General features: G+C 33.5%; 3 protein-coding genes across 7 annotated transcripts; 2 read left to right on the top strand and 1 right to left on the bottom strand.

Annotated features, from left to right (window-relative positions):
* The first annotated feature begins 2,889 nt into the window (after positions 1-2,889).
* LOC8284983 (protein THYLAKOID FORMATION1, chloroplastic) lies at positions 2,890-6,094 on the top strand. Its single transcript, XM_002517953.4, has 5 exons — positions 2,890-3,296; positions 3,422-3,692; positions 4,328-4,541; positions 5,220-5,335; positions 5,783-6,094. The coding sequence occupies exons 1-5, from the start codon at positions 3,089-3,091 to the stop codon at positions 5,871-5,873; spliced, it is 900 nt and encodes a 299-aa protein (XP_002517999.1). The 5' UTR covers positions 2,890-3,088; the 3' UTR covers positions 5,874-6,094.
* Positions 6,095-6,215: 121 nt separating this feature from the next.
* On the bottom strand, positions 6,216-11,645 carry LOC8284984 (diacylglycerol kinase 5). 5 transcript variants are annotated; one of them, XM_015718500.3, is made up of 13 exons: positions 11,118-11,645; positions 10,204-10,410; positions 9,959-10,081; positions 9,744-9,872; positions 9,569-9,654; positions 9,360-9,483; positions 8,860-8,908; positions 8,317-8,399; positions 7,954-8,021; positions 7,434-7,508; positions 7,242-7,329; positions 7,004-7,120; positions 6,216-6,757 (listed from the first exon to the last, which is right to left on the bottom strand). In XM_015718500.3, exons 1-13 carry the CDS (start codon positions 11,253-11,255, stop codon positions 6,434-6,436), a joined length of 1,611 nt encoding a protein of 536 aa, XP_015573986.1. In that variant the 5' UTR covers positions 11,256-11,645; the 3' UTR covers positions 6,216-6,433. The 5 variants fall into 5 exon arrangements, with proteins under 5 accessions (XP_015573986.1, XP_015573987.1, XP_015573989.1 ...); XM_015718501.3 differs by lacking the exon at positions 11,118-11,645 and adding an exon at positions 10,682-10,795; XM_015718503.3 differs by lacking the exon at positions 11,118-11,645 and adding an exon at positions 10,592-10,742.
* Positions 11,646-11,730: 85 nt separating this feature from the next.
* LOC8284985 (coumaroyl-CoA:anthocyanidin 3-O-glucoside-6''-O-coumaroyltransferase 1) lies at positions 11,731-13,849 on the top strand. The gene has a single exon (XM_002517955.4). The coding sequence runs from the start codon at positions 12,143-12,145 to the stop codon at positions 13,520-13,522; it is 1,380 nt and encodes a 459-aa protein (XP_002518001.1). The 5' UTR covers positions 11,731-12,142; the 3' UTR covers positions 13,523-13,849.
* Positions 13,850-15,569: the final 1,720 nt, after the last annotated feature.

The following is a 15,569-nucleotide window of genomic DNA, read 5'->3' as shown; positions in this document are numbered from 1 at the left end:
GATGATCTGAACTGAGGCCTTAACCAACAGCGTTGGTCATTGTTGACTGGATCCTGATTTAGTTCCTCAACATATATGCCTAGAAAATCAAATATCATAAAAAGTATTGATTGAATTCAATATTATAGGGAGTAATTTAGAACTAATTTGGCACAACCGTGATTGTAATCCAAAAAACTCTCTTAAAAAAAAAATATTGTCGTTTTAGAATAACAAGATCTCTTGCTTGATTGAGATATTAATTTTGCCTCAGGGATTGCGTTCCAAGCATATAAATAAAATAATAACTTATTTCTAACACTTATTTTCTCAAGATAAATTAAAAAAAAAAATCATTTTGTTTAGATGTACTCAGATTATTGAAGCCACATCATTTATGTCACACGGTTTTCTCTTCTATCTTAGCTCTATATATTAATTTCTGAGATTTAAATTTTTTTGACATGTATGTTTAATTTTTGATATATAAAATTTTTATTTTGATACATAGAATTCAAATTTATGTATAATTTTATGATTTTTTTAATTAATTTATTGATTAATAAGTTGCATCCCTAATTAAACACTCATTCTAATTCTAAGAAATAACATACTAATAATAAATTAATTTTCTTATAATTTATGTGTAACACACGAGTAAACGGCTAGTTAGAAATAACTATAGTCCATCATCTTATAATTGGAATGTTTGTGAATAAAAAATTATTAATATTAAAAGTATTAATTTATTAAATTTACAAAAAATAACAATTAAAGAATATTATAAAATCAATATATTCGAAGTAGATAATATACATAAACTCAAAATCAATAAATTATTATAAATTAAAATTATATTATGAGAAAGCAAGTTAAACAGTTAGTTTTTTTTAATCCGATAAGTGTTGTCATAAAAAGATTATGTTTTAAAATAATTTCAGAATAAGTGTATTTTCTTTTAATAGACAATATCATTTTCATTTCACTTATTTGTTTCTTTTAGTGGCATATATGTAAAAGAAAATATATTGCATTCTACTTGAGAAAATTTAAATTCTAATCATTTTTATCATTGTATGATAATATTTTAATTTTTAAAAATTAATAATAATAATAATAATATATTAAAATTAATAATTTTATATTCACAATTACAAAATTACAAACACAATCATAGACTATGAACATAAATTCATGAGGAAAAATAATAAATATCAATCATAAAACTGTAGGTTCATAAGTTAACAACATGTTAATAAATTATACACTATAAGTTTATTACATGTATACTTAAGTCTAGAAATTCTTTATATAAAAAAAAAAGTTCACAAATTAAAATAAAACCACACATTCACCTGAGATTCATAGATTATAGTTTAGAAATTCGTAATTTAAAAAATAAAAGCATATGTTAACTGATGAATTTACAATTCACAAATGATGGATCTACAACTTATATTTGATGAACCTATAGGTATTACTTAATAATCTTGTTACTTATATCAATATTTAATAGTTAATTTTTAATGAGCTTACAGCATACTAGCAATGAATTTATAATTTATTTTTAATGAACCTAGAACTTATTAAATATGAATCAATGGACCTACACCGTACTATCAATGAACCTATAATTTATATTTACTAAACCTACAACTTATCAAATATGGATAAGCGGGACAGTGAAATTAAAATTTTATATAAAAGGTAAATATATGATATTTTATAAAAATATAAAATTATCCTTAAAAGTCATTTAAAAGAACCACTTATAAAAATATTAAATTTATAAATAATTGTAAAAAATATATCTTTTATTTTTACTTTAATATTTATGATACTAGAACTATTATTAGAAGAATTAAATAAATATGAAAACTTAACCATTAATGTATTTTTTCTTAAAAAGTTAATATAATTTTAATTAGAAGAATTAGACAAATAAAAAAAACTCAACCATTAATATACCCTTTTTCTTAAAAAAAAAATTAAAAATTCTTGAATACTGAAAATAAAATAAAATAAATATAATATTAATATCAAGTATTAGAAACAAAAAAGTGACTTATCTAGTGTGGGGTTATAAGAGTGACTTATCTAGTTTAGGCTTATTTGTGTGGGTGTATAAAATGTTTATCCTTACTAAAAAAAAAAGTAATTCTCATCCTTTTTAATTAGCATAATCTAATACAATTATTAAATTTCTCAATAATTAATATCAACTGTACACAATTAATTTAATTTAATTTAATTTTTTTTTATACAGATATAAATATAGGTGAAATAGAATCTGAAAATATTTATAAGTTAAACTTAACAGATTAGAACCTGTGATAATTCAACTCAACTAAAATGTATATGTACTGAAGAATGGCAATATGATCCATTATTGAAAAGAAAATCAAATGAATTTGAGGTACAAAAGCAGTTCAAGGGCTGAAAGACCAGAATTCTAATTCAACTCAACTAAAATGTATATGTACCAGAGCCATTGAAGAATGCCAAGTGAAAGAAAAACAGAATAATCATAGATGATAAATTCACATTTAGTAAACACATTACACACGCTTTTATGTACATTCACGGGGATGGAAATGGACATTCATCATTGCTACAAGAATCTAGTGACAGTGTTCTGCTTTGCAGTCTTCTCTAGAAAAAACAGAACATACAGAAAGGGGAAGACGTAATCAGTTAGGACCCCAACAGCTCAAGTAAAGGACAGTCCTCAGAGACTCCTCTGCCTGCTTAAGCTTGTAGTCTCCCATGTGCTACTAGATGGCTTTTATTTATTGAAGAGCATGTCGAACGATGCCGTTTCAAAGTCAAGAGTCGAAGTGGACCCATGACATTGGTTTGGTTAGTCGTGACAGTAAGGCAAAGCAGTGGAGAGCCACACAAGTGGAGTCGACTCCAATTTCAATTTCAACTTCCAATCCATTGGATTGGATAAGCCTTTCTTCCTTTCCAACCTCTCACTTTCTCACTTTACAACAAATAATTCAACCAAATTCAAATGCTAATCTCTCCAATCCATTGATTCCGCCGCTATGATTTAGAAGTCTTCCCTTCTACTTTCTCTGTATTTTGTGATTATTCATCCAACCAAATGGCAGCAGTCACTTCAGTTTCATTCTCTGCAATTGCCCAATCCTTTACCGAAAGAAAATCAGTTGCCTCATGGTCGCGTTCTTTCTCTTCAAATTTCGACTCTTTCCGTTTCCCTGTGGGTGGTTTTTCATGTCATTACGTGGGTGTTAAAGCTTCCAATTCTTCATCTTCTCGGATGCTTATTCATTGCATGTCCACTGCTACAGGTTCACTTTCTTTCTTTCTTTTTTTTTTATACCCAAATAATCAGCAGTCCAACTTCTTTCTTTAATTTGATATTTTATTGATTTCACTCCGCATCTTATGCTTGTCTCATGATTCTGGGTTACAGATGTTCCGCCTACTGTCTCTGAGACCAAGTTCAATTTTCTGAATTCATATAAGAAACCAATTCCCAGTATCTATAATACTGTCCTTCAAGAGCTCATTGTCCAGCAACATTTGATGAGGTATAAGAGGAGTTATCGTTATGACCCTGTTTTTGCCCTTGGTTTTGTTACTGTCTACGATCAACTCATGCAAGGTTACCCAAGCGATGAGGATCGAGAGGCCATTTTCCAAGCTTACATTAATGCCTTGAACGAGGAACCTGAGCAGTATAGGTGAATTGCATTTTGCTCCTTTACTTTTTCTTGCTTATAGCTTTCCATGAGGCAATAGTTCTTCCCATCACTAATTGCTACCTTGTTTATCATATGCGATCCAACATTATGTTTAGTATCTCATCTACCCAAGAGGTGAAGTAAAACTTGTACATATGGTGCTAATACTTCATATGATATGAAATGGAAAAAGATTTCTAATCCTTCAACACTGTACCACCTCGTTTGTTTTTTCAGGGGAAACGATCGGTACTTTTAAATTCAGAATATATAGATTATCAACTAAATAATCTAATTTATAATCATGTGTTACATGTTATGTAAGTCTATCCATGCTGCCTTTTTATTTATTGGTCAATTTTGTAAATACTTTTTTATTTTTCTTCTATATTAGTATTACTTTCAAGGATTTAAGAAAGAATGGAGGCTCACTAAACAATCTACCAAATAAAATGCAATTTTGATCTGAATAGCTGAGTTAAATCCTCGAAAGAACACTTAGAGATCCATGGAATCTGAACACTTTCTATTTCAAGGACTTTTTCTTCCCCTACATTTGAAGGAACTCTTAAGAAATGTAATGTATTAGAACAACTTGTCTTTAGTTAGAATAATTTTGTATTTATGCATTACAGAATTGATGCAAAAAAATTGGAAGACTGGGCTCGGTCTCAAACTCCCAGTTCATTAGTAGACTTTTCATCCAAAGAAGGAGAAGTTGAGGGGATATTGAAGGACATTGCAGAGAGAGCTGGGAATGGGAGTTTCAGCTACAGCCGTTTCTTCGCCATTGGGCTATTTCGTCTTCTCGAGCTCTCAAATTCTACTGAGCCCACAGTACTAGAAAAGGTTGGATCTTTCTTTTGTTGTAAATAATTGCTGCAATGTATATTGTGCATTTTGCTGTTTTATTAAATGGTTGTATTGTTTAGATATATGGAAAAAGCAATGAGTTTTCTTTCAAGAGATGTTAGTCACAGCAATTAGAAGCTGCTAGCTTTCATAGTCTTCTCTCTCTTTTGTTTTCCTTATGTTCAAATACTATGTCCAATTATTACTTATAGTTAACTATTATCCACCATGTTTTATGGAGTTGCTTCATTTGTTACTTTTATGAGTGAGTAATTAGATTTTTTTGAACGGTCAAGCTGCAGTTCATTTTTCTTTTTCATATCAAGATATGTGGATGGCCATGATTTTTTCCATTTATACTAGATAGGAATCTTGGGTTCGAAATTGACTTAACAGGTTAATTGTATTTGTTGAGGTTATGGAGTTGTTTGCATACTGCCTATTCATTTATGGCTTTGGCCTAGTTCAAAAAAATCTTTTGGGTTTGGTAGATCTTATTACAAATTGCATAATATCTCATTCATTTATAATAACATTGTATTTTAGTAAAGCTACTCAACTTCAGCTGATAGCAATTCTCTTAGCAAAACTTCCATTTTTTTTAAATTAATGATTATAAGGACTAAATATTTGTAACTAAAGGGTTGGCTTTTTCTTTTAATTGCTATGTAACAGCTTTGTGCAGCTTTAAATATAAATAAAAGAGGTGTGGATCGGGACCTTGATGTGTATCGCAACCTCCTTTCCAAACTGGTTCAGGCGAAAGAGTTGCTTAAGGAGTATGTCGACAGGTAAAAGGAAACGGGAAAAAAGTAAAATCAGTTTCTCTTGTGTAATATCAATTTCTTGTACTTCACTAAACGATAGAGAATAACACTTCATTTATCTGGTGTTGTAGACAAAACACCAACTGCTTTTGCTCACCAGTCTGGCATTCTGCGGTTCAATGCAACTTGTTAAATGGGAGAATTGTTGAGATAATATTTGTTACAAAATATAATAAAAAATTTGCAGGAATTGAAATTATAGAGACCTGTGAACATCACATTGGAAAGAGCCAGTTTAGGTCATACCTAGATTGCGAACTATGGTATCTTCAGGCTATCAGAAGCTCTTGTTAGGCCATGTCTTTTAGAAGTGATACCGATTCTACCTGTCCTCGGATGTTCCATTTTACGACTATTCATTATCTTTGTCTTGCTTGTAGTGTTTTTCTCATAACTGTTTTTTATTTTCAGAGAGAAGAAGAAACAAGAAGAACGGGCGTCATCTCAGAAAGCTAATGAAGCAGTCAAGAGTTGTCTAGGTGAAGCCCTGCATGTGAGCTAGTAATCCTGTTGGTAGCAGTTCCCACAATACTGATCAAATCCTATGGATCTTCCACATACTGATCTTCTCTTCTTTGTTGAGGGAGAACTTCACACCAATTATCAGCTTGTGGACATGCATTTTTAAGTCTGTTGTTATGGATATGGTAACTACTGATACATCTTGTCTTCATACTACAATGTTTATATCTTTGTTTCCTTTTATTCACAAGTCTTTTTCCACTTTGGTATACCCCAATTGTATCATCTTGTTCTCAAGAAGTTATATCTGCAGCCACCTCACTGCTAAATTTTGTTAGTCAATCATTGGCAAAATTGAATCATTTAGAGATACTGATAAAGGTAGCGCAAATACACTATAATATATTCATTAGACAAGCCTCTTTTTACATGTTACAATGACAAACAGTGAAATAACACTGCAAATGCAAATGCTTATTTGTAGGTGAAGATTTAGTAGCAATGTAAGTGTTACTGAAACGTGTACATATTTAGTTATGAAAGACAGAATCACCCATTAATATGCCAAGTAAATCAAACAAGAATCATATACTTAAGTGTTTAACTAAGATGGGCAATCTCAATCCCATCTGGAATCTTAAATGTATCAGCTGCACCAAATTTTTTCCGCTCTTCGCCATGTTCAGATTCTTCCTTGTCACTATCGTCATCCCCATCATCATGACTGCTCGGCGATGAGGGATCATAGACACTCCTAGACTTGCAATCATGGGTGGCGAGCATGTTGACTTGGCCAAGATGAGATATTTCAACAACAACGGTATCATCATCTTCTGGAAGGGGTTGCTTCCAGGGTTCCCCATCAATCCTCATGAATGTATGGTCAGCAGCACCTTTGTGGAACTCAAAACGAATCCTGTGTGCCTAGTGTCAAAAGATAGACTTAAATATGGACTCGCTATACATTTCTAATACACAGTCATCAATTGATTAAATCAACAAAGGAATGACATCATCCACTCGCACAAAGAAGCAAGGATGGTATATGGTACGCATGCCCAATTGTCACATTAGATATCCCCAATCAAAATTACATATCCTGATTTCCCTGCATAGGTTGAGAACCTCTATCATAAATTAAATGCTAAATTTGACCATTTATTTTTTTACCTGTGCAAGACGAGTCCCATGTCCATTTGGAGCAAGCAGAACAAGCCCATGCCAAGCATCTCTAAAACCAACGACCTCAAGAAGTCCATCATCTACATATGGTGGAGTCAAGTCTCTCTGCAAATAAAAAATAAATATTCATCAACGCTATCCAAGTAGGATCAGTCTGTCTGAATGTAATCAGTGCTTTGATTGCCATCAATACTGAAAATGAAAGCAGATAACCAAGTGAACTGACATCACGTTGTTTCTTGCTATTTGGTGTTCCCCAAGGACTCAGTCCGCCAGAAAAGCTGGGTAAATTAAGGCACACAATCGACCTGATGCTGTTAAATTAAAAGACGGAAGAACAGAAATATGAGATGTTAACAAAATGTATAAAGAAGAGCAACTCCAGTTGATGCAAGAGAACATACAACTATTGAGTTACCTGCGGGGTATATGGAGGTCTTGCCATTGACCATGCCTTTTCATGATCTTAACCTTGGCAAGTTGAGCTATGTTCCTGTGGTTTAAACAGAAAAAATTTGATAAAAATGCTTTATAATTTACACAGATGCAGAAAAATACAGCTGGATAAAAGTTGTAAATCCTACAATTTTTACAGCATTTCAATCAACATATACAAGACAGGAAAAGCAACTCAATGCAAAATCAAATCCATATATATAAAATCACTTTAGTCATATGTCAAAATGCTTAAATTTGAAAGCATGCTAGAAAAATAACTGTTGATAGTCAATAAAGAAGTAACATTCAACTCTATAGTCAGTTACAACAAAGATCAAAAGTCAATAAGTACTGCTAAAAGATTAGCCTATGTAACTATCTCTGCAACTACAAAATAAAAGATGAAAAGCATTATAAGACTCTTTTTATGGAATGAACTAGAAGAAAGCAAGAAAACATAATAGGTCCTTGATCTAAAGAGCAATCAGTTATACACTCACTTTGAAGAAGGATGAAAAAGAGAAGCCATAAACCACCCTTGTGTACAACCAAGCTTTGCGTAAGTACTCTGGCTCCAAGGGAAAAATGAAAAAGATGGTAGTTAGAGAAGCCATAAGCAGCATGTATTCCTAGTAATAACATCTGATATGACAAGCAATACTGAATTACCTACTGAACAATGAATTAAGTTCTAATGGTTAAATGAGCAATACTTTATATCATCAACTAAATGGTAGACTAAATAACTAGACTACACCAAACATATAAAATGGGAGGTTCACAGCAAACAAAACAATAGCATGGCAATCATGTGATTAAACATCAGTCAATTACTATATAAGATTGTTAAAGCATCAAGATACCTGATTAACTAACTGATTTTTAAATTTTTCAGGATGCAACTTCCGCTCAGAATGGAATGCATATGATACTTGAGCATCCATTCCTGTCAACAAAAGAACACATGTCACAAAGTATGATGAGGTAGGAACAAATTTCTAAAGAGAAGAATCCACAAAATGGCCCAAATTAGACAATGAAATTTCCAAGTATAGAAATCTGTGAATTGCAATTTCGATTTCAAGTAAAAGGAGACAGCAAAACTTACAAATTAAATTCTATATTGATATTCATCCCACATTTGATTGTGTTTTCTAACAACTATAATCATAAAAATGTTACATGAAAATTATGAGTATGAAGACTCCTATTGCAACTTCTAGTCCTCTTTTCGATAAAATAAGATGTTCCAAAATGAAATTGTCTCATTACTTCCACACATCATGCAAAATAAAATTTCTTAACCTACTGAAGCTTGATATATCTGTATTGAAGAAACAGCCTTTACAAGGTCAAATTTGTAGAAGTAACACCTTTTATTGACTTATCCAGGGAAGAATTCTTACCCATACTGAAGTAGTTCCAGAATCCCCCACGAAATGTGTGGTAACCTTCCTGAGAAAGAAGAAATATATTGCTATTAAGGACATACATAGAGCAATATATGCTAAAAAAGAGAGGACATAAGGGAGAAAGTCAAGTGGGAAAAAATTACTATTGTACTATGGTGTTTTATCTTTAATGCATAGATTAGGTTGGGTCTCTTCCTACACTCATCAAAATTGATAAGGAAATCACAGAACATTAACATGCAGTTAGCATATATGAATCGAACATTAGGCTCTAGCAACACGAAAATATGTCCATGCCTGATAATTCAACGCATGGAACTTGGCACCAGTCGTTTATCATAGCTAGACTAATAAAAATTAATCTTACAGTATGAAAAATGTGTTAATAGTAGAGATAATGAAGAATATAAATAAGTATTCTGTGTCAGTATGAGCAGGGCAAAGAAGCAAGTTATGGAGTATGCATGAAAGGGAAATGGAGATGGAGTAGCTACCAGGTTGAGTTCATCATTAGCAGAAACACGGTGAAAGGCATGAAGCGAATGTGGAAGCTCAAGAGGTGCAATAGGGTCACAGGAACCTTGTCTAGGAGCCCTCATCCTCATGAGAATGTGCCAGCTAAAATCTCCATGAGAGAGCAAACATGAATATTTGGAAATGCTGATAATAGTAAAATAACGAAATAAAAGTGAAATAAACTAACTTGTCTATTTTCATTTCCTTAGCTTTCTTGACTTGGTTAAGAAAAGACAGGACAGAGCTGGAATATGTTCCAGGATTCTTCTTTCCCTGCAAAGAAAGAGTTGGTTATTATTATAAACCTCCGCTTGCTCTGAAACTGCGTGGTGAAGTGAAAATGAATGTGAAAGATATCTGACCCATCCAAAAGCAAAAGGAAGATTGTTTCCAGTTCCTAAAGGGACAGTGGCTATAGGGGGTGGATGAGGGAACTTAAGATCGCAAACGACTCCAAGAAGCCAGCCAGCAGTTCCATCACCACCTGCAACCTAATTTAGGAAACATTTCATTATCAGTATTATTAATATAAGGGGGCATAAAGATATAAAAATGGAAAAGAAATGAAGGGACTTACAATAATTCTCAACCTTTTCTGAATATGAATAGCTAATTGAATTCCACGAGACTTAAGTATCTCAAGATTGACATAAATTCTTTGCAATACTTTATCAGGAGCCTCTTCCCCTAAATCAAAGACCTACAAATAAAGAAATTGAAATATCAATGAAATCCAAGAAAGAAAAAAAAAAACTAAAACAGGGCAGTCAGTAGACAGTGTGGATATAAAAATAAGGGAGGGAGGTGGACCTAACTAACTACCTGTTTTTCATTAAGAAGAGAACGATAGGTAAGGAGAAGATCTCCGCCGAGCTGCCCTCCGCTCTTGGAGTTGATAAACACTAAAACAGGGCAATCAGGAGGAGGTGCATCACTGTCAACATCATTTTCGAATAATTCAGGGTCGAAGATAAATGAAGGAATTCCAAATTCCTTCTTAATCGACTCCAAATCGAAATCCGTCATCATCTGCATTATGACATTAGCCCATAATAAGAAATGTTATTACTTAATTATGAAACTGATGAAGATAAATTACCTGCAAAATTTAGTTATAGAGAGAGAGAGAGAGAGAGAGAGAGAAAGGAAAACAGATGAGATGGAATTCATAAAAGAAAAAAAGAAAGAAAGAAAGAAAGAAGCTGCTTTCTTTTTAGTGATATAATTGAATCTGAATCTGAATCTGAATATGAATCACGTTTGTTTGTGTTCGCTGGAATTATGTTACTCTTACTCCTACCGAAAAAGAAATATCATATCACAACAGGCTAGGCTGAGTAATCATTCACTAAAAGGAGGCATTTGACTAGCTCCTCATTTAATTATCAACGACTTTTTTTATTTTGTGTATATTCCATTCAACACCATTATTAATCTCTGTTTGTTGTCCATGCCTTGTTAATTAAGCCCATGGACCATTTATACTCCTTGGGCTCCGGCCGACCAAGATGGGCCGACATGACAATTTTGGTTTCCGATAAAACACAACATCAATACATGGGATTCGGATTCCAATTTGCCACACCATTAACATGATCTCATTCTCATATGAGATTCCAACCAAATTTTGTAATTTTTTCAGCTTCAATCTCTAAATCACTGCAGCTTGCTAGAGCGTATAGATAGAATCACAAGCACAGAGAACCCCAGAAACAAAAAACAGAAAAGGTCTTGACCTTCTTTGATAAGAAGCCGCAAGTACATGTCCATGAACATGCAGATGTTCGCTCGTTTTTCTGCTGCTGCTGCTGATGATGTTGCTTGCTGTGTGACTCTTCTAACTTGCTGATTCTGGAAGGACCACTGTTTCCCATGCTGCCGGAGATTTATGTATTAAGAAAAAGAATTAATCAGAAAAGATTACTACTTGTGTTTCCAACTTGCAGAAGAAGAAAAAAAAAAAAGAAAAAGATGCTTCCTTTCTCTTTCTTTGGGAGCTGAGATTTCTGCAACTTTTTCTTAAAGGAAAAGGAGCAAAAGAAACATATTGGTTTGGTTTGCCACAACTCTTTGCGTTTTTTAAAGCTTTCTCTTCCATTTCATATGCAATTCAACTGCATCTTTTACCCGCCGTTCAAAATTCTCCCCTTTCAGTGCTTTCTACCCCAAATTACGTTCAGGGCCATTACTTCCTAATATTATATTTTAATGCATTTACAACAAATTTCTTTTGTTGAGTAAATATTAGGTTTAATAGTCTCTCAACTTTGGTGTTTGAATTTTGTTTTGTTCTATTTTTTTCTTTAACAAATTGAATTTTGCTTTTGATTACTCACATTGAAATAATAAAAACTGAAAATTAAGATACTATTTATGAGATTTTACCTAATTATTGTCAATGGTCTTTTTTTTTTTTTTTTGGGTATATGTATTATTATTAATGTTTTTGAATCATAAACTTGGAAAGAAAATCATAATGGTCTGTTGGTGGAGCCCCGCCGCCTCTTGTATTGTTTTCACTGCTTTCTTTATTATGGTCCAACTTGCGCTACAGACATATTTCGCTAATTTGTTTCTTCTACAATTGTCATAATCCCATCTCTACTTTCATGTGAAGTTTGGATTGAATCATTTTGACTCTACAATACTTCTCCTTCTTCCTCGCTTTATAAATCCCAATTCGGCCGCCTCCTCTCTTCTTCCCCAAGAATTATATTCTCATCAGCTGCTTCTTCCACTTCACAACTTACCCAAAAAAAAAATGACTGTAAAAATTGTCCATCACTTCCAAATCTCTCCACCATTAGCTTCGGTTCCCACAACCTGTCTCCCTCTGACATTCTTTGACATGCCATGGTTTCTTTGCCGTCCTATGCAACGTCTTTTCTTCTTTGAATTCCCTTACTCCACTTGTTACTTCATACACAATCTTCTCCCCAATCTCAGCCACTCTCTCTCCCTCACTCTTCAACACTTCTTCCCTCTCTCTGCCAATCTCATCTGCCCGCCCCCGCCTCTGCAGCCTTACTTCCTCTTTAAAGATGGTGACTCCATCCCCTTCACTGTCGCCGAGTCATTAGATGACTTCATTCAAGTCATCACCAATAACCCCAAAGATGTTAGAGTCCTGCACCCTTATGTTCCAAAGCTGCCTCCTTCACGTCTTACATCAGATGGCACGCGTTCGGTGCCATTGTTGGCCTTGCAAGTCACTCTCTTTCCTAATTCTGGAATTAGCATCGGTTTTGAGTTTTGCCATGTTGTTGCTGATGGCATGGCTATTAACCATTTCATGAAATCATGGGCGTCTCTTTACAGGTCAAGCGGAGACCTCACTTGCCTTCAAAACTCTCTCCCTTCTCATTACAGGGATGCAATCAGGGATTCTTACAAGCTCGAGTCCATTTTCTTAAGTGACTTACATAATTGGGCATCATCTTGGGACTATAACATGGGTTCCTCAACAGAAGAACAACTTGCAGACAAGGTTAGAGCTACCTTTGTGGTTGACCATGTTCAGGTTCAAAAGATTAAACATTGGGTCTCAAATCAATGTTTGAAGATGAATTTAGGGAAACTGCGGATATCAACGTTTGTGGTGATATGTGCTATTACGTGGGTTAATTTGATCAAGTCACAAGAAGATGAGGCAAGTCTTGACAGTAATGATAAGACTTGCTACTTGGGTTTTGTTGCAGACGGCAGACAGCGTCTTGAAGTTGAGCTGCCAGTCACATATTTTGGGAATTGTCTAGCAATTTGTTACGCGTCAGCAAAAAGGAGTGAACTTGTTGGAGAAAATGGAGTTACGGTAGCAGCAAAAGCAATTGCAAACCAAGTTAAGGAACTTGAGAATGGAGCTTTAAAAAGGGTAGAGAAATGGATGTCAGATTGGAAAGAAATATCAGAAGAGGGAAGGCTAATTACAATCTCAGGATCACCAAAATTACGTGTTTATGATACAGATTTTGGTTGGGGGAAACCGAAAATGAGTGAAGTGGTTCAGATTGATGTATCAGGAGCTATTTCTCTTTCAGAATGTAGAGATGGAGGAGGTGGTATTGAGATTGGCTTGGCACTCACTAGGACTAACATGGATGCCTTCAATTCTCTGTTTCAACAACAGTTTAAGCAGCTTTGATTTCGAAGTTATCCAAGAAGCAGGAGCAAAAGATATACATAAACAAAGAAGAAAGGCAAGAGATCATACTGTAGAAGCATCGAGTGTGATCAAAACCAAACTCTATAAACAATACAACAATTGGAATATTGTTTATTATGTTATTTCAGTCTGTCTTTGCTGTGGATGCATGTTATCAGAGCATCGACTGTCTATTGTTTCTTGAATTATTCTAACATATGCGTTTGGCTAATCACCACTGTTGAAAATTCCGAAGAAGACTTGTACTCTTGATCAAGAGTAGACACAAGTGACATAAGTATAGAAGATAAAGACATATTCATATAATTAGGATGGTGTGTTCTTTTTCTTTTTTCAGTACAAACCCTGTTAATGCTACAAAGGGAAATAGAAAATGATGTCACTAATATGCAGTAGCACAATTTGTGGGAGCTGCGGATATGTATATACATGGAAAAATAGATAGGAGATATATGTTGGCAGGCAGGCTTATTTTCGCTGAGGCTTTTGTCTTTGGGCTATAATAGGTAAAGCAAAAGCTGAAATAGAGCCCAAAAGGCAAACTCGTATTGTAGTGTATATGTTTAGAAAGTCGAATAGGTGTTAATCTTCCAAATGCCTTAATGACATACTCCAACGCCACGAGGAATGGAATTCAACAGCTGACAGGATCCCCAATCGGCACACATGATCTTCCTATGGAATTATTAACCAGAATATTGTAATATTATATGTTGTATATAGGCAAGCATGTGAACTGTTAGATAGAATTAATGGCTCCTGATACCTCGAGAAAGATTAAACCCACATTTTTAGATTCAAAGATTGTTGGATGGCATCTCCAACAAGAATTGAACAACATTTCTACAGCTACATAACTACCACCTTTTATCTATTCTTTCTTGTATATATGTTGTAAGTCAAGTCTGCACAAGGAAACCCTAGATTCACCACATGTAATTACCTCAACTGGTATTACATTATATTTAAGCTTCCATTTTAGTTTAATACGATGATATTACGTAGGGTGACCATGGTTAAATCCATGTGGATGAGTCAGTAAAAATAAAAATAAAAAAGGTTAGAGGGGAAAGGAGAAAAAAGAATGTTTGAGGAATTAGATAGAGAGTTGATGAAGAATTTCAATGAGTTTGAATTGGATGTGAGACTGCAAATAAAGCAACATCTTCCTTTGCTTTGGTGAAAGAAGGGGTTGACCTTTTGTATGCTACGTGGCCAATCTCCAGCTTGCATGTCTGATGATTGCTAACGTAGACATAGTTTGAATATCTAACCACTCTTATCTCACTTTATATGCACACGTCATCTTCTTTCATCTTTCACAATATTCACAGGCGTTCACACTCGGAAACGAAACTTTGATTTTATCTACTCTCCTTTTTTTTTTTTTTTTTCAAATCTCGTAATTATAGAATATTAACATCTAAATATAGAATTTTTATATTATATTTTATGTCTACGTCATAATTTAACTTGTATGTCAATTATTTACACCAATGAAGCTCTACATTGATGGCCTTCGAAAATGTGACTCTAATTGTAAAACAAATATTTGAAATTGGAAAAAATCATCAAGATGCCTCTAATCTAAACTTCTTTGTGTTTATTGTATTGACCCTTTGTATATTAATCATGCTTTATTAAGCCCATTAACTTCTATTATTTGTTTTATTTACTAGTTTTTGATAAAAATTGGAGTAAGATGTATATTCTTTGTTAGAGAGGTTACGTAAAGTAAAATAATATTAAGTTAATTATATATGAGTTAAAGCAATAATATGACTGCTGCTGAATCATTTTGTTTGAAGTGTTCAATGTTGTTGCAAGTCTTCGGCAGCATTTCTCGCACCTATAGTCATTAGTTGGTCTTAGTTTGTAGCACAAAATCAGCCATGTATATCTGACATTTATTTCTTATTTTTCTAATAAGTGGTTTGTATTCTTTATTATATATACTGAATGAAGTTTATGTGCAAGCTAACAAAAAAACTGCACTGTCAAATTCTATTTCTGTATTTTCTATTTT

The sequence above is a fragment of the Ricinus communis genome, chromosome 7 (assembly GCF_019578655.1).
Source record: "Ricinus communis isolate WT05 ecotype wild-type chromosome 7, ASM1957865v1, whole genome shotgun sequence".
NCBI classification, from domain to species: domain Eukaryota; kingdom Viridiplantae; phylum Streptophyta; class Magnoliopsida; order Malpighiales; family Euphorbiaceae; genus Ricinus; species Ricinus communis.
This window is presented reverse-complemented; position numbering and strand designations above follow the sequence as displayed.

Coding starts and splice junctions, on each gene's coding strand:
- LOC8284983 (XM_002517953.4), top strand. CDS start 3,089: ATGGCAGCAGTCACTTCAGTTTCATTCTCTGCAATTGCCCAATCCTTT. Junction 3,297..3,421: donor TTGCATGTCCACTGCTACAG/GTTCACTTTCTT, acceptor TCTGGGTTACAG/ATGTTCCGCCTACTGTCTCT. Junction 4,542..5,219: donor AGCCCACAGTACTAGAAAAG/GTTGGATCTTTC, acceptor GCTATGTAACAG/CTTTGTGCAGCTTTAAATAT.
- LOC8284984 (XM_015718500.3), bottom strand. CDS start 11,255: ATGGGAAACAGTGGTCCTTCCAGAATCAGCAAGTTAGAAGAGTCACAC. Junction 9,873..9,958: donor AGAAAAGGTTGAGAATTATT/GTAAGTCCCTTC, acceptor TTCCTAAATTAG/GTTGCAGGTGGTGATGGAAC. Junction 6,758..7,003: donor ATGGGACTCGTCTTGCACAG/GTAAAAAAATAA, acceptor TTTTGACACTAG/GCACACAGGATTCGTTTTGA.
- LOC8284985 (XM_002517955.4), top strand. CDS start 12,143: ATGACTGTAAAAATTGTCCATCACTTCCAAATCTCTCCACCATTAGCT.